At 44.0% G+C, this 18,118-nt stretch overlaps 1 protein-coding gene across 3 annotated transcripts in view; it reads left to right on the top strand.

Annotated features, from left to right (window-relative positions):
- The first annotated feature begins 5,784 nt into the window (after nucleotides 1–5,784).
- Nucleotides 5,785–18,118, top strand: part of WDR31 (WD repeat domain 31) — a 17,883-nt gene continuing 5,549 nt past the window's right edge. Inside the window, exons 1-9 of one of the 3 annotated variants that reach the window (XM_074362027.1) lie at nucleotides 5,785–5,973; nucleotides 8,551–8,645; nucleotides 11,998–12,141; nucleotides 12,584–12,716; nucleotides 14,176–14,250; nucleotides 14,949–15,093; nucleotides 15,193–15,293; nucleotides 16,482–16,549; nucleotides 17,522–17,663. In XM_074362027.1, coding sequence (XP_074218128.1) covers nucleotides 12,095–12,141; nucleotides 12,584–12,716; nucleotides 14,176–14,250; nucleotides 14,949–15,093; nucleotides 15,193–15,293; nucleotides 16,482–16,549; nucleotides 17,522–17,663 — 711 coding nt within the window. In that variant the 5' untranslated portion in view covers nucleotides 5,785–5,973; nucleotides 8,551–8,645; nucleotides 11,998–12,094. The remainder of the gene's footprint in view (nucleotides 5,974–8,550; nucleotides 8,646–11,997; nucleotides 12,142–12,583; nucleotides 12,717–14,175; nucleotides 14,251–14,948; nucleotides 15,094–15,192; nucleotides 15,294–16,481; nucleotides 16,550–17,521; nucleotides 17,664–18,118) is intronic. The other 2 variants (XM_074362028.1, XM_074362026.1) reach the window with 2 other exon arrangements.

The raw sequence follows: 18,118 nt of genomic DNA, 5'->3' as shown, positions 1-18,118 counted from the left end.
TTCCCCCAGAGTATTTACATCCAAATGTTCTTTTTTCCTTTTGTTTTCTTTCTTTTTTCTTTTTTGTTGGTGGAGGTACTGGGGATTGAACCCAAGACCTCGTGCATGCTAAGCACTCACTCTACCACTGAGCTATACCCCACCCCCACCCCAGCCAAACGTTCTTAATTTGAAAACAATCAAACTAGCATTGAAAAAAGTAATGCACATTTATTGAAGAAAGTGAAGTGTACAAATAAGCCCATGGATGAAAAATCCATCCAGAAAGAACTACTGCTAATACCTGAGCTATCCTGGGGCTTTTTTTCTTAGGATTTGACAAAGGAATCTAAGGTCAGAGTGAACCCTCTGCAGAAGATCCAGACGGGTCTGCCAGGGCAAACAGGGAGAGGGCAGCTCCCCAACCCCCAACCTCCACTTTAGGAGGTCTTGACAGGGAGAGAACTCAGCCAAAGGGGGAAGGGGCCTGGCCTTGGGTGACAGTGCATTCTGAGATCAGAAAACTGGACACTTGTGAGAACAAAATCTGAAAGAGACACATCACTACATCCCGCTGTGTGTTAGGATTTCAGGTACCTCTATCCTGCACAAAAGGAAGAGAACCCTTCCCAACTCTCAGCCCCTATGGATTCAGCCCCCAAGCTACACCACTTACAGCTATGGGATCTTGGTCAGATTATTTAGTCCCTCTGAGCCTCAGTTCCCTCATCTCTAAAATGGGGGTGATAATAGTATCTATCCCTGAAGGCTGCCTCAAGAATTTAATGAGACCTTACCTACAAAATGCTTAGCTTGGATGTATAGCATACACTAGGGGCTAATCAATGTTTTATTATACATATGAGGATCTGTAAATATACTTGTAGCAAGTCTTCAGGATGTAAATTGTGTGAGGTTCTTCAGCTAAGGAGGTGCAATGTTCCTGGCATCAAAAGAAATTTTTGGTGCATCCCAATGAAAGAGTGAAGGCCTCATAACAGTGTTTATCCTCTTCTGGGGATGGAGATGGAAATGGGCCAGCAAAGACATTGTGGTTAGAATTTTTTGTTGTTCAAAGGGCTGAAGGTAGGGAGGGCTATTAAACCTTATGGTAAGAGCAAAGAAAACAGAAAGAGATGATTTTGTATGAATAGAAAAGAGACTGGGAAGAGCATGGGGAGTAAAAAGGGGTTAAGGTCCTTGGAGAAAGTGGGGCCCCTTCACTGGGGGTGGCCCTGGAGCTGTAGCAGCCCTGGAGTCAAGAAAGCATTGGCAAAATCACCGGAAGTGCTCCCAGGCAGAGGGACTAGAGAGTGCAAGGGGCTTAGGTGGGAGTGGATTTACTTTTATAAAACTGGGATCATCCATTCCATCACTCAGGGCTGAAATGGACTGGAAATGGAGAATCAGCCCCTTCCCTTATTGTGCATCAAACCCTGCCCAACACAGGTCCCCACATGGAGCCTCAGGATACTCATAAACTCCCAAGTGGTGGCCCTCAAGCTTTAACAGGCTTCAGGATCACCTGGGGTGGTGGGGGAGAGGGGTGGTTAAGCAGGCAGTCTTTCCAGGAAGATTCTCATTCACAGAGTCTGGCGTGGACCCAGGAATCTGCGTTTGTGGCAGTTGTCCTGAGACTAGGAAACAAAGGAGCCCTCTGCTCCTAGAAACACTGCCTGAAGGCACTGGTAACCCATTAGTAGGTGGAGAAATCTATTCAAAGAATGGAGACCAGCATCTTTTTTTTTTTTTTTAAGTAGAAAGCATTGCTTATAGTAAGGGTTTTTTAGTTTGTTGCCGCTACATATACATGTGCAGGTGTGAGCACTGGGTTGAATGTATTTCTTACTGAAGGTCATGGTCAAAAAAGTTTGAAAGCTGCTGCTCTAAGGTGACCTCCGGAGCCTTGGTGGGAGTGGGGAGGACTATGCTCGGACTTTAGAGTTTGCCTAGGCAGGGCACCCTGAGCTGGGGACAGAGAAGAATGGACACCTTTGTTACATTTTAGTCATTCTGCAGATTTATTGAGCACCTACCCTTGTGCAAGGCCATGTTTAAGACACTGAGGATACAACAGTAAAGAACAAAGTCTACTCTCCCAGACAAATAGAACAAATGGAAATGTAATATAATGTCGGTAAGTGGTAAGAACTATGAAAAAGACTCAAGCATTATAGGAAAGAGGGCTGGATGGAGGTGCTGATTTAGAAAGGATGACGGAAGAAGTCTCTTGGAGGTGTGGCACTGAATTGTGCCCTAGATAAAGACAGCAAGCAAACCGGGGAAGGAGCATCTGGGGAAGGAGCTCTCTAGGCACAGGGACCAGAAAGGGCAAAATTTATTTTTATGCCACAAACTCTGCTCTCCTCTCACCAAAGAATCAAACACAATTCACAAACCGAAAAGATGCTACAAGTATATTTACAAATCCTCACACACATGATAAAATATTTATTAGCCCCTACTGTATGATATAGGTGGGAAATGTATTGATTTTTTTTTAATAAAATTGGATTATCTGTACATTCTGCTCTTTAACATGACTTTTCACTTGCTTGTTTATGACACTGAGTTTTGGTCTTTTTTTTTTTTTTTTTAATTCTTGGTAGTGAATATTTGGGAAAGGACTATCCTTTCTGATCTTTACTCTCCCTCAGGCTGGCACATTAATGGAAGACCCATCCCCTTGTCTGCCTGCCTGACTCTGGTGTCAGGGCTGGAAGTCATCTGACTGGGGTTTGCATGGTTTCCAGGAGTGGCAAGAAGGCTCTTATTGCTGTGGTTTCTTTTCTCCTGTGATGCATTCCCGGAACAACCAATTTCAACTGTCTCCTTTTAGAGGGACTTGGCAGCCTGACAGTGCAGACACACTCAGACCACATGGGTTCTATGTGATGAAGTTTAGGCCCCCGAGGAGGAGAGAGAATCCTCTCCGCTCTGGCCAGACCAGAAGGGACTGGATGAGACCAGATCTTGTGTCTGGAAGGCTCTCAGGACTAGCCCACCTCAGAGGAGGGACAAGATCAAACTGGGCAAGTCCAGCTTGGAATAACCAGCTCTGGAAGTAAAGAGCCAATAACTAGGATTATATTTATTTATATGAGGCAGAGTTAGAGGCACTGGTAGTGGTAAGCTGAGGGGAGGATAAGTGAGGGGGGAGGTGGAGAAACATGAATTTACGTTGCTTACATCCATAGCATTTTATCTCATGTCCTAATTGGCTGTCCATGACTCTCTTCCCCTTTCATTTTTTTATTCAAAAGTACTCAATGAGCATCTGCTATGTTTTAGACCTTTGCTGTCCGGTACCATAGCCACTAGACACATGTGGCTACTTAAATTTAAAGTTAAAATGAAATTTAATTTAAAAACCAGTTCTTTGGCTGCAGTGGCCACATTTCAGGTGCTCAATAGCCACAGGTGGCTCAGGGCTAGGATATGAGACAGCATAGATATAGAACGCTAACATCATAATGGAATTTTTTATTGCAGTGCTGTGTTAGACCCTGTGTTAGACACCAGCAGTAAATCCAAGTGTAAAATCAGTCACTGCCCACATGGAACTCACAGTAAGTGAGTGAGACAAGTAAATGAAAAATTATACTATGTTGGGGAAAGTGTGGGGGCTTTGTAAGCACAAAGGAAGGACTACTAACTCAGTCTGGAGAAGGACAGGGATGGTAGGGAAGACTTGAAGGTAAAGAGGGAGATGGCCTCTAAGCTGAGGTTAAATAGCCAGACAAGGATAGGTGAAGGGTATAAGGGAGCCGGGCAGAGGGAACACCTGTGCGAGGAATCAAAGGTGACAGCGAAATGAGCCAGGCAGCTGCAAGTAGTTTCGACCACTGAAGCCTACAGTGTGGGTGGCCGAGGTGGAAGATGTGGCTCAAGAGCTGTATCCCAAGACACATAGACCTAATGAAGGAATTTGGATATTACTTATCTATTGTGTATAACAAAGCACCCCAAAGCTTAGTGGCTTAAAAATGACGACTGTTGATTTGCTCACAATTCTGTGGGTTGGCAAATTGGGCTGGGCTCAGCTGGGCTGTTCTTCTGATGTTTACTCATGTGGTTGCAGTCATCTGATTGCCCCACTGGGGCTGGACGGTCTACAATAGTCTCATTCATATGTCCGGCGTTTGGTGCTACCTGTTGGATGGGCCACACGTCTAACATAGGCTGGGCTGGGCTTCTTCCCATGGTGGTAGTGTTCCAAGAAGACAACAGCAGAAACTATTAGGGCTTTTGAGGCTTAAACTCAGAAGTTGCACAATGTCACTTCCACCACATTCTATTGGTCAAAACAAATTATAAGGCCAGCTCTGACGGGAGAAGCTACAAAGAATTCGTGGCCATTTTTAATCTATCACACCCTAGGATAATGTGGGCCTGACCCAAGTTGGTAGGTAGAGAGAAGTGGAGAGGTTTTTATTCTGGGAATATTTAGGAGTCAGAATTGAGAAGTCCTGGAGATTGTTCTCAAACAAGGAGAAGATAAAGTTACCGGTGACTCCTAGATCCTTGGCATGGGTGATTGATGAATGGTGGTGCCCAGCACTCAGAGAGAAAAGAGGAAGAACCGGTTTGGGGGGAAGATGATGTTTCCAGCATGAGTCATGTCAAGGATGAGTTGCCTTTTAGACAGCAAGGTAGAGATGAGCAGGAAGCAGGTGAATATGCAGCTCTAAAGAGAAATCTGGCTAGAGATACCAGTATGGGAGTCTCAGGTGCTTTAAGCCTAAAGCATCTTCCAGGGGGCTGCATCGTCAGAGCTGGAGCATCTTATAGGCAAGGATCCAGAAAGTCCACTTTGTAGCCACACCCAGGCCCCAGGACAAAGCAATCAGTCTCTCCTGGTTGAGAGTTGCCAGATTGTTTTGGGGAAGAGGGATTAAGTTTTTAGGGAGAATCCTAAACTCTCAACTAAGATCAGTGTTACAAGTGGGCATGAGGGTAGATTCCAGCTCCTGCCAGAAGGAAGTCTCCTAACAACAGGCCACTGACTAGTAAATTAGTGAATGCATCATCACTGAGGGATGGAAGAATCCCCATCAGGGATGCTGTGGAGGGGATTCCCTCTCTGGGTTGGAAGATAGACACAATGGCCAGCCCTGATACTCTGTGAAGGTAAATTTTCCTCACCACCCCAACCCCTGTTGCCATAGGCACCTAACTTTCAGAAACTCCATTTCTTCACTGAAGGCAGTTCTGCTCACTGCAGGAGGTACCTACCAGAGTGCAAAAGAAATGTTGGCTAGAGTCCCTGCCATTCATTCATTCATTCACTCACTCATTCATTCAACATTCAACAACCACCTAGTAAACCCAGTGCTATGTACTAGGAATACAGAGATGAATAGACTCTAGTCTAGAGGCAATGTGACTGCAACTACAAAATCTTCGTCTTGTAGCTGCTGTTATTTCTGGAACTGTCTTTCCACTGGATCTCAAGAAGGTACTGAGGGGTCTCTTTGCTGTGGTGCTGGGCTGCAAAGGTTTGATGAAAGAAAGAATGAAAGGGATAGGGGAGTGGGAGATCTGGGGAAGCTTACAAAGGAGGGATCTCTGGGTGGATTCAGGGGAAACTCCAAAGGAAAAAAGCAACATTTCTATCTGGGCGAATAAAAATTTAAAAGGTGGCATTTATTAAGTGCTTTCTCTGTGTATATTACAGTGATACCTGCTTTCTTTGGATAATATAGATTCTCTGGCGGCGTGGTCTTGGCACATCTGTCTTATTCTCTGGAACTTCATCCACGCATTGCTGCAGTAAGAAAGCAGGGCGAGGCGCTCTCGGCTCGACCCTTGGGAGACGTCAGGCGGGCGGAACCGCGGTTCGGCGGCTGGCGAGGGCGCCCGGAGGCATTTCGCCCGGACTCCCGCCTTAGCAACGCGCGCCTCGTTGCTAAGGGCGGAGGCGCGGGAGGCTGTGGATGCCCTCGGGGTTGGTGCCCCCAGTCGGCCTCGGCTCCTGGCCCGGCTGGTCCGCTGGTGGGTATGGAGAACGAGGCGGGAGGAAAGGGTGCATATGGCGGGCGGGGAGGTGGGAGCCCTCGCGCTCTCTGAGCCGCAGCCGCCCACCTGGCTGAAGCAGGGAAGGGGTTCCCAGGACCGGCCTTGGGTTGGGTGGCGCTACGTTCCCATCTTGGGCGAACGCCCCCCCCCCCCCCATCAAAAATAAGCTTTGGCCTTTCGCATTGGAGGGCAAGGGGCATTTGTGATCTGAAAGGCCAGAAAAGAAAAACTGCGAACAGGTTGTCCTCAAACTTGGGGCAACCTTGGGACTTCTGGCCTAGTACTGATCACCTGAATGACTTCGGGCAAGACTTGCTTATTCTCTGGGGCTCAATTTCCCATATCTATACCATTAGAAGTTCAAATCAAACCATTTCCCACGTCCTTGTGGTTTTATTTCTGTTTGAGCTTTGGTTTAGATTCCTTGGTCTCTTAGAGTGTAGTTTAGATGTATGGAGAGAGAGATTTGGGGAGAGGGAGGGAGATACGAAATCATCATTTACGTGAACAGTGGGCCAGGAGTCTAGGGGAATAGGGTCCTGTACCTCAGTTTCGCACCTGTGTGACCTTTAGCAAGTTACAATTCTTGAGTCCCAGCTTCTTCGTGGAAAATAACAGGTGAATATGTGCTGGAGTATATCAAAGAATGTTGTACTGCAGAGTTAAAAGAGAATTCTGTGAGTTATGTTTAGAGTGAACACTGGATATATCAAGGCCTTTGGAAGACAGACTGGGGCAGAAATGGGTCCTGGGATTCAGATTTAGGCCTGGTTCCATCTGGAACCAACAAGTACATTGAGAGCCATTTCCCAAGTCCTCTCCAGCCTTTCCAGACCTGAAATCTGGGACAGGGCAGGGCAACTACTCCCTAAAGGGTTTGTTGTTGGGCAGTTTTAAAGGACCCTCATGTTGCTGAGTCCTTAAAAAGCTTCTTGCCAAGCAGACTCCCACCTTAGTATGGCATTCATTCACTGAAGAGATGTTTGCCTTGCATCTTTTCTCCCAGGCTATACTTAAAGTGCAAATACAAAAATAAATAAGATACTATCTCTCCTCTCAAGTATAGTGTATGTTCACAATATAAACAACAGCAGACAACTGAATAGTATTTTCATTTCTTAGTCTACTTCATCATAAATTACAACAACATGGACATATCTAAGTACAAATATTTTGTTTTCAAGCTTTTAAATTGCCTTGCTATATATTATCTAACATAATAACAAATTCTTAGCCTTAGTGTGATCAGTCACTCTGTTCAGGAGACATAATCGGCTTCAGTTTAATATTCTCTAGACTCATATCCACTTGTATATGTTCTCTGTGCATATCTGTAATGTAAGTTTAATGTATGTGTAATAAGAGTAGAATTAATAAGAGTGAAATTGCTGTTTTCGGCATTGCTATCACTGTTAATCTAGTAATCATGCCAGTAGTCCTCATTTGTTACTAACAGTTTGCCTGGTTGAACTATGAGCTTTAGACCTACTAGCTTTTATGGAGATGCAGTATAGTAAGGTGGTTGAGAGCAAAGCCTCTGGAGTCCGAACGCCTGGATTCAAGTTTAAGCTTGGGCTCTTATTTGCAACTTATTTGTAAACTTGGGCAAGTTACTTGACATCTCAGTGCTTGATTTTTCCTATCTGCAAAATGAGGATGCTAACAATGTCTAGCTCAGAGGCTTGTGGAATAGGTTAAATGATTTAAATATAAAGCATTTAGAACAGTCCTTGGCACATTTTAAGTGCTATTTTTAATCTTCACAGAAGCCCAGTGATAGAGTTATTTTCCCATTTTACATACAGGAAACTGAGAGAGAGGTTCAGCAGCTTGCCCTAGGTTGCAGTAGAGTTGTAATTCAGACCCAGGCCTCATTTAGAGGCTAATGCACTTAATTAAATATTATTCTATTTTGTACTGCTCTTAATTTTTAGAATAAGCTATGCTGTCAACTGATAATTATATTTATTTGAATTTTAAAAATAGAGTTGTTAAAATGCAGTAAAACTGTGTTTCTTCTTTGTAGATGTTTATAATGGAAATTCTGGACTAGAAGTGAAGAGAGCTACCTAATTATAATTTGCAGCAAACAATGTTTCTCCTCACATTTTCCAGATTTTTAAATAAAGAGTTTGTATGTGATGATTTTGAAAAGCTCTTCCACTCTCAAGTTCTGTGATTCATGCTTATTAAAGCACTATTTTAAACATGAGAAATTGCCTTTCTCACAAAAACAATAAGCTCTGAAGTAAGCAGTCACCTCTGAAGATTTTTGATGAACAGAAATTCTATGAGTAAAATAAAAATGTTTAATGATGAGCTTAAACATACCTTATTTTGCATATTTTAAAAAGTTGTATAATTATAGTATAGTTTCCCTAATTATTGGAAATGTGCAAGTTATAAAATCTTGGAATTTTGTAAGATACCTCTTTCTTTGTGAGGAAAAAGTACACTTAGCAATCTCTTATTTACCTTGTAAATCTCCTTTCAGTGCAAACATAAGCTTAGACAGAGAAGAGATTAATTTAAGTGTCTTTTCACTAATTATAGAGATTAGGAAGTGGCTGCCTGAACTATTTTCCAAAGGATAAACATTACAAAGCATTGAATACGGCAGCTCACCAAGAAGATCCTACTGGTTTGAGGTAATTCTAAATGTTATCTTTTCCTTAGAATGTCCCATGAATACTCTTCAGATGGGAAGTGACTCTCTGAAATACCAGCTAAGAATCCAATTAATTTTAAGCAGAGCCAATCCATTTATAACATCTGCAGTTTCCAGTGACCTAGATCTATGGATGGCATCTGTCCTTAGTTTGATGACAGTGTTGAAAAAGTGGGTTAGATTGACAGGAAGCCCTGCAACATCTGTCTGTCTACCAACAATGCAATATTCCAAGCTTTTTGAAAACTATCTTGGAATTTTTCTTGTGCGCATGCTTGTGTTACCAGGAAACCTGGATTTGCCTCTTGGTGGTTGTCCAGCCAAAAGACACAAATAAGCCAAAGAGCAGGAGAAGAAAGGATTTATTCCTTGCAGCAAGCAAGGAGAACACTGGGGATCTTTCCCAAAGCAGTGTCTCTGAACAACAAAATTGGGGAAGTTTTAAGCTAAGGGTGTATGCATATTTATGAAGGGGCTCAGGTGGTGTATACATATTCATGAGGGGCTTGGGCAGAGGAGAATTCAGCATAGAACTGGGGCAGAGGTTGACAAGAGTCCCAGCTCTAGTTGATTGAAGTCACTGAGGATCAGCAAAGGTCAGCATCACCATTCATTAGGTTCTAGTTAGTCTGGTGGTTGAATGCTCCAGGGGGTTTGGGATTGTGCAAAATAGCTCAAGAATGTGCCTCAGGCTAATCAAATAGAACTGGGAGTCTTTACAACTGACTTATTGTCTCCCTGGCCTAGTCAAGAGTAAGCCTTGTGGCCAGGCTTAGATCACAGTGTGACTCAGACCTAAAATGGCTTCTCTTATATCAAGGAACTTATGGCTGATTCTCTTCCTCTGGGGACCTACCTCCCGCCCTATCTGCTTACCCTTGTGCTTGTTCTAGAGAAGCCTACAATGTCTGACCTGGAAGAGACCTTAGGTTCACTATTTCACAGTAAATGTCTTTGTCACACTGTGCAAGGTAGTTGAGGTACAAAGATGAATATGAGAGTCCTTCCTCTTATGGAGGAGGAAAGTGAGATGAGGCAGGCGGGGCTACAGCCCAGGGCTCTTGATGCCACTCACAGTGTTCTTTTCACAGCATTGCCTTCTGTAGTGGTTACCGATTCTTGTCAGGAGGTAAATTCTGGCAACTTCTCAAAGCATAGGCTGAAATTCTTCTGGAAAACTCTGGGGTTTAAAGGTAGTGATATGATTGAGAATACCTGGTGAATTTTAGCTGCCATGGCTCCCTGTAGACTGTTCTTCCTAGAACTAGGCTGATCGCGTTCGGGAGAGGGAGATGTCATGTCCTGGGGCCTGCAGGAGTGCTTAGGGTGGCCACTAAGTGAGGGTTCTTGGCTTCTCGCAGGGAAGAATTCAAGAGTGAGCTGTAGTAAAGGGAAAGCAGGCTTATTTAGAGAGATACACACTCCAGAGGCAGAATGCAGACCGTCGCAGAAAGTGGGAGCAGCCCCCGGGCACGGGGTCATAGTGTTTTCACGGGTGATGTAATTTCGTAGGCTAACGAGTGGGAGGAATATTCTTGCTATTTTGAGGATGTCCCAGGAATTGGGCCACTGGCCACTTTTTGACCTTTTATGGTCCACCTCAGAACTGTCATGGCCTAAGGGGAGTGGCTTTTGGTATTACAGTGAAGGTATATTAAGCTAAAGGTCAATGACCGGACTGTTCGCAAAGCCGCCTTGGTCTCAGCTGGTTCTAGCTGGTCTTTATCGTATCCCAACAGCTGTGCCCCTTGTTCTTTTATCTCGTGTTTGGTCTGTGTCTTGCCCCTTTCCCTCCTGTCTCAACTGTGCTCATAAGACACTCATCTCCTAGAATTTCTTTAAGCAGAGCCCCAGAAGAAATGGGGACTGGGTACTCCTACCTCCCCATTTTCTTCCCTCTGTCCTCTGGCATCTCAGGGGACAGCTAGTTGCAGAGGAACATGACCCAGAGTAGCTGCGATTAGGTCCTAGCCACATACCTTCAGTCCCAACAAGATGTCTACACCGGCCACTTCTCCCCGTCTCTTTTTCCCTCTGTTTCACCAACAACTAGTATTGGACCTGCACACAGTCAGTGTTAGGGGGTGTTTCCTGAATGAGTGTATGAGAGGGTGGTATTGTTTTACATTTTTGCAAATCTCTTTACTGTTTGGCTTAAACAGAAGACAGTTGGATTCTCATGTCTGCTTCTGCATTCAGTCTAGTGCAGTATGTCGTGTGGGTTGTAGTATAAGAAGAAAGTCAGGCCTCACGCAGACATAGTTGGAAAAAGGAGGCCCTCACAGACTCCCTGAACGGCTCTCAGGAATCCCCAGCTGTCCTGAGATGACACTTTGAGAACTGCTGGTCAGGTCATTACCTGTATTGTCTCATCTAGCGTCGTTATCTCTGCATCTCATTCTTACTACAGAATAACCTCATGACCCTGGCACACTGATTTAGCGAAGTGTCACAGTGAAATTACTTAACAGCAATCTGGCAAGTTAGAAAGGTTATAACCTTTTAGAATAACTACGGCTCCTTTTCAAGAAGCTTCACTAGTATAAATTATTCATTATTTTCAAATACACACTCTCTGTATTTATTTTGTGGCAGAATATACATAACATAAACTTTATTATTATTCTTTTTAATAGACAATGTTATGTAACCATCACCACTGTCTAGTTCCAGAACATTTTCATTGCCCCAAAGGCAACTCTGTACCCATTAAATAGCCACTCTGCATTCCCCTTTTTCTTGGCAGCCACTAATCTGCTTTCTGTCTCTTTAGATTTAAATAGATTCATATAATATGTGGCCTTCTGTGACTGGCTTCTTTTGCTTAGTCTGTTTTCAGGGTTCATCATGTTATACAGTATTTATCAGTACTTCATCCCTTTTTATGGCTGAATAATATTCTGTTGATAACATAGCATTTTATTTATTCATTTATCCACTGATGGACATTTGGGTTGTTTTCACCTTTTGGCTGTTGTGAACAGTGCTGCCATGAACACTCACGTATAAATTTTGGTTTGAACACCTGTTTTCAATTCTTTTGGCTATATACCCAGAAGCAGAATTGCTGGATCACATGGGAATTCTGTATTTGACTTACTGGGGAACATCTTAGTATTTTTTAAACCACTTTTGTTTTTGTTTTTGTCTGCTAATGCTTTCCTGGAGGATGCATTCCCAGGGCCATAAGAGTGAGGCAGGGAAAGGAGGAAAAGCAAATGCGTACAATTAGTCTTTTTCAAAAACAAGGAATTATTATTACATAACCATACTACCTACCATTATCGTGCCTAGCACAGTTAACGGTATGTATTCTCCTTTTTACTAAACAGGGAACACAACTTCCAGCAGCCACAAGGGATGCTGCTATGCAGGTGCCATCTGAAATGAGCTCTTCCCCAGAAGGTTTCGTGCAGGTTCTGTGCAGTGATGGGGAAACTGCAAAGCAAACTCAAACACAGCACGTATAAATACAGGTACAGTAGTCCTACCTCGGGATCCCAAGTTTTATCAGCCTGCATTAAAATTCTCCACTAAAGAAAGAGAAGGCCCACAGCGATCATTGATGACCTTCTCTGAACAGTTGGTTTGGCCTTTTTTCCTTTTGGATAAGAAACAGCTTAGTAGCTAGCATCGGCAGCCACACAGAGAGGGCCCCTACATCTTTGGGAATCATCTCTAGAGTGAGCAAAGATTCCGGCTTCTTCCTTTATCAGATTCCAGTCATTCACTCATTCTGAGCATTTACAGAGTTAATAACACCATTTCCGGCAATGTCAGCGGGTCTGCCTTCTCTACTCTTTTTCTGTCTTTCTCCTCAGCCTGGCCTGAATTGCTACCATAGCCCACACTCTTCTTCCCCTGGCTCCGCTGTGCACCCCATACCATTGGGCCCCTCATTTTTCATCCTCTCTTTAGCAGGCCTGATGGAATTATAGAAGAGAGAATTCAAACTAAAGCTTTTCAAGAGTACAGCCCAGCTCACGTGGATACCGTCTCTGTTGTTGCCGCTTTGAACTCAGACCTCTGTGTCTCTGGAGGAAAAGATAAGGTGGGGTTTGCGGTGCTTCCCAGGGAACAAGCTTATTGCAGAGAAGGGAAGATATTTGGAAAGGAAATGCTGGTTTTGCATTTCTGGCAGCAACGTTGAGTATGTAAAAACATCAGCTTTACAATTAGAAACACTGGGTTTAAATTCCTGCTCTGCCCCTTCCTATTACTTTGGGCAAGTCTTTTAATTCTCCTGAGCTTCAGTCTCCTTATCTGTTAAATGGGGATAGTGATGCCAACTGCACAGAACAGTCATGAGGATTAAATGGTAAGATCCTTGGCACTCTGCCATACCACCCACATGCTTTTTATAAGTGACTAATATCATTATTCCAGCCAATCCATTTTCACACCTATGTGCAGACACAGGACATACCTGTCAGCAAAAGGAGGCTTCTGTTCTCTTCTATGCATCTCTTTTGCCAAAATGTCTGCACTGGGGTGCATCCCAGTTGTCACTTTGAATCTGGTTGCTTTCTCTTCCCCCCATGTATTTGGCTCTATCAGAGCACTCAGAGCTAGGATCTCAGTAGCAAAAACATTGATTCTTTTGTAATAAATAATGTCTCTCATTTTCAGTAGCCATTTAGAATATTCAAATTCCATTTTCTTAGTGTATTTCACTGATTCTAAGATACACATGTTTCCACATTTTAACACCTCTGAAATCAGGATGCATCTAAAAATTGATGATAAAGCACGATATCATAATTTAATTGGCAGTATTTTGTCTCAACATCTATGTCATCTGAGAAATATGGAATTTTATTTACATAATTGTCACTTGTGAGGGGTAGATAGCGCAAGGATTATCCTCTCCATTTTGCAGATTAAGAAACTGGGATTTAACTAGGTCAAGTGCTAACATGCTCCTTCCTCTCATGCAATGCACTACAGAGACTGGGCCAGAGAATGCTTCTGAAATCCTGTTTAAGGGAAGAAACACCCATAACAAAATATTTAAGTATATACTTGGAAAGAGGATAGAAAGAAAATTTTAACAATGATTCTCTCTGGCAGATGGGATTATGGATGAGATTTTTTATTTTGGAATGAGAAAAAGAAGTATGATCTGTTTCACAACAATGTGAACATACTTAACACCACTGAATTGGACACCTAGAAATGATTAAGATGGTAAATTTAAAAAAAGAGAAAAGTATGATACAGTTAGTGAAAAAAAATCTAATCCCATGTGGATTCTCCTTCAGCATCTACAACCACAACCTCACCCCAGATCAGTTCCCCTTGGGGAGTGTTATCCCAAACCCATCGGTAAGGCCTGGAGAAGGGGCCCAGTGTCTCTGGGGGAGACAGAGGGACTCAAAGTAGGGGGCTGTGAGGAGCGGTGCAATAATAAAACCTTGACAGAGAGGAAGACATTATGTAGAGAATGGGGTAAAGGCTTATGGTTAAACAGAAATTCAGTTAAACTAAAATATTCTAATGACTCTCTGCAGACAGTGGTGGCCTATAACTGGAGAGCTGGAAATGTGGTGAAAAGGTTCAAAGGACATGAACGTGAAATTACCAAGGTAATTGTCATATGATTATTACCATGAGGAAAATTTGGAACTGAATTAGTATCTAATAGCTCTAGGTAGTAAGAGTAACTATCCAGTGTTAAGGAAAAATGCAGGGTTTCATGCGATGCTGTGAAGCCCTGCTCCAGGACGAGCAGAGCAAACTGTTCACTGAGCCGTCGTTACAGGTATTAGACACAATTTGTCTTTCATTATTAAGCCCTTCCTAGCACAGGTGATGAATAGCGGACAGCTGAGAATAACTCTTCCCGACCTAACTTAACAGAGACGTGTATTAAAGGGTTACACAGTGTTTACTAGGGCTAGAAAAATGTCACAATCTCCATGCTTAGGAACCTTGTAGTCTAGTTGGGGAAATTTTTTTAAAAGCCAACAATAGTTAAATACAAATTAATTTGTTAAATAGCACTGCAGAGTAGAGTGAGCTTACAGCAAAAATGATAAGAGAATGCCAGTTTCTATAAGTCCCCTCTCGGAAGTGTACCAAAATGAACCAGAAATTCAGATGCAAACTCCATCATAATGAAACTAGGCATCAGCGACCATCACATAGCACAGAGTATATTTCCCTGCCAGACACGGTGCATTTTGAACCAGACTGAGAGCCCTCAAGGCTCTAGCACACTTACCCTCGGGTCTTTTTTCCAGGCAAACAAGCACACACACCAGAGCTTTTTTCTCTTGAGCAGATAGCCTGTGTTCGCAAATCAGACCAGTTCTTCAGCGCCTCTCGCGACAAGATGGTCATGATGTGGGACTTGGAAGGCTCCTCACAACCAAGGCAGCAGTTCTCTGGCCACACCATGGTGGTCACTGGATTGGCTGTGAGTCCAGGTAAAGTAAATCCAATCTCTTCCCAGCACCGCTGTGCTTTCTGAAAAGCTCTGTTCCGGGCCCATCTCATGGACCATTTTCCTGCCGTTGTCTCCCAAGACTCATCACAGCTGTGCACTGGCTCCCGTGACAACAGCCTGCTTCTGTGGGATGTGGGGACCGGACAGTGTGCCGAGAGAGTGTCAGTCTCCAGGAACCTGGTACGAAGTCAGACATGGTACAGAGCAGGGCAGCAGAAGGGAGCGTGGGGTGAGGAAGGGCCTGGGAGAGAGGTCGGGAGTCCCAGGACCAGGCATTAGAGGCTTGGGTCCTACTTACTGCTCACCTCTAACCCTCCATCAGACCCCAGCCTCTCAGGATTATTCGATTAGATGAGCTCTTAAGGTCTTCTGCTCCAGAGAACAACTCCACTAGTTTATATTGGAGTTTTAAGTGGTATCCTCACTTATTCCTTCAAGACATAGTTATTCCATATCTTCTGGGGGCCAGACACTGTGCTAGAAGCAGGATTAGTGACCCAGGACACTGTCCGTGTCCTCCAGGAGCTCACAGCTTATGGTTATTGTGTGTTCTGTAACATTATGCAGAGAAACAGGCATGATCTTTTTGCTTTATGTATAATTTGCTCTGTTTATGAAGACTAGTGTTTTCTGGTAGCAGACTCATACATCAGTTCTGCAACCTTTGGGGTTAGTCATACATAGTTTCAGATCATGGATTTGTCACTTTTAAGCTGTGTGACCCCAAGAAACTTACTTAGAGTCTCAGTGTTTTCATTTATAAAATGGGGAGAATTCTATCACCTGACACATTAACATTCCTTTAGTGGTCATCAAATGTCAGTCATAGTCATCTTTTCTGGTTTTGAAGACAACCGCCAATGGTAAGGTGTGCTTGCCCTGTGCCTTCCATATTTGTGCAAGTTGCTGGGAAGGAAAGAAAATCCTGACACCTTGGGTGGTTTTGAGAACTGTTTCATGCCTGTCCAGCAGAGGGCTGCAGGGATAAAGAAACAAGAATGCTTACAGAACCCTGCGAGGCCGTGGGCTAGGGTTTCACTGGTCCCACTTTAAAACAGGGGCTGCTCTCTTTAGTGGTTTCAGGCACCAAACACCCATGTGTTTGGGTTTTAGGCACTCTTGAGAGTGCCGGCATGCATTTCAGTACTCACAACTGGCCCAGCTACTACCATTGCTGCTGCTAACCTGCGAGATGCAGGTACAGCGTGACTAGTGGGTGTCTGCGAAACATCAAATCCCTTAAGTCAGATTGCTAGTTCAGCATCCTTGAGAAGTGATGGCAGAGAGGCTATTTAGCAAAGTCTACAGGAATTAACAGCAGAGGAATGACATGGTATGGAGAAGTTTTGAAAAGTTTGCTTGTTCCAGGTCACTCACCTGTGCTGGGTCCCCAGAGAACCATATATACTCCAGACCTCTGAAGATAAAACCATCAGGTGGGCTTACTGAGCAGCAGTGAAGGTGTTTCTGGTGAAGGTTTGTGGCACCCATGACTCTGTTCCTACTCTGCTTCTCTACATTGCTGTGCCCTTCCCCGCACCTTCCACCCCTCCGCCCCTCGCTGGTGCTGGGGCCTCTCTGATCTGGCTCCACGGATCATCTGAGTGGAGACTGAATGGCAGGAGGTCAGCTTGTTCTGGTTAGTTTCAAAGCAGGTGATTCTGCGAGGCCCTGTAGTGGGAACGTGTTCAGATTAACCTCAGGGTCAGTGACTTGCTCGTCCCACCCCTTCAAGCTGCCCAAGTCTACCAGCTGCCCTTGCTGGGCTCCAGATGTTCTTGATCACCCAGCCCTCAGGTGAAGCTCTCCCTGTGGAAGCAGGGTCAGAATCACCATCAGGGGAGTCAAATAAGTAAATTTTTCTAGACTAGAAAGCACAACTAGAAACTTTGGATCTCAGAAGAGATTCTACTTAGAAAATGTAGGAATGAGATAAAGAGGTAAAAATGAGACAAGAGGTAAAACAAAACACTCCCTAGTGGATCCCATGGCCCAGGCTGGCCAAGACCTGTAAATGCTTTGCATCTGATTCTAGAACGATGACTGTTCCTCTCTATTATGATAACTGTCTTTTTAAAAAATTTTAAATCACAGGCACAGAAATATCCTGTCTGTTGAAAGTAGTATCCCAAAGGACCAAATTAACAAATTAACTTGTACAATGAAGATGCTTGGTCTAGATTCCTAGTAATTAGATCTCAAAATAGAAAGAACTCAGATGTCATTCAATCTGGTTATTTCCTGCCAGCTTTGGAATCTCTGAGACTGATCTGGTTCATGTTGCTGTTTTTAGGTAAATCGTGACGTTCCGCAGCAGCAAAGAGCCAAGACTTTTATGTTGGCGGGCTATTCCAGGTGCATTTCAGCACATTTACTGCAAACCCATTTCCTGCTGTAATTTCTTTCAGACTGTGGGACAGTCGGGGGCTGCATGTAGCTCATGTATTTCCCGTAAAGCAGCACATCCAGACCTACTGCGAGGTCAGTGAGGATGGACACAGGTGTATCTCCTGCAGCAGCGGCTTTGGAGGAGAAGGCTGTGAAGCCACAGTAAGAGACTGTGTGGGGTCCAGGTGTTGGGTTGCTGATGAGAAATTACTTCCTCTGGGCTCATACATGTTCTGGGCTACACAGGCAGGCTCTTCTAACGTCTCAGGCCTATTGCAAGTGCATACTGTAAGCGCTTCTTTGCATTTCAGATGCTTCTTTCCAGAAACATCCATTGCCTAGGGCTCTCTGCATTGGTCATAGAAAGACAAATGTGATGGGAGTCAAGATAGAAAGGTGCTAAACACAGAATCAGCCTGCTAATGTCCCTCCTCCCAACAGAGCTTAGAAAGGGGAAGAACCAAGTACATCCGTATTGTACATGTGGCCACAGTAAAGGACGTCCAAGCTCTTCAGGAAGTTCGGAGCTCCAGTGTCAGTCAAGGGCCCACCCCAACCCTTACCCATATATTTTTCCTTGCAATTAATTTCAGGATAGATTGCCTAGGCTCCTCCAA

This window comes from Camelus bactrianus, chromosome 4, assembly GCF_048773025.1.
Source record: "Camelus bactrianus isolate YW-2024 breed Bactrian camel chromosome 4, ASM4877302v1, whole genome shotgun sequence".
In the NCBI taxonomy this organism is placed as follows: Eukaryota; Metazoa; Chordata; class Mammalia; order Artiodactyla; family Camelidae; genus Camelus; species Camelus bactrianus.
Note: the sequence above shows the minus strand (reverse complement) of the source record. Positions and strands in the feature narration are given on the sequence as shown.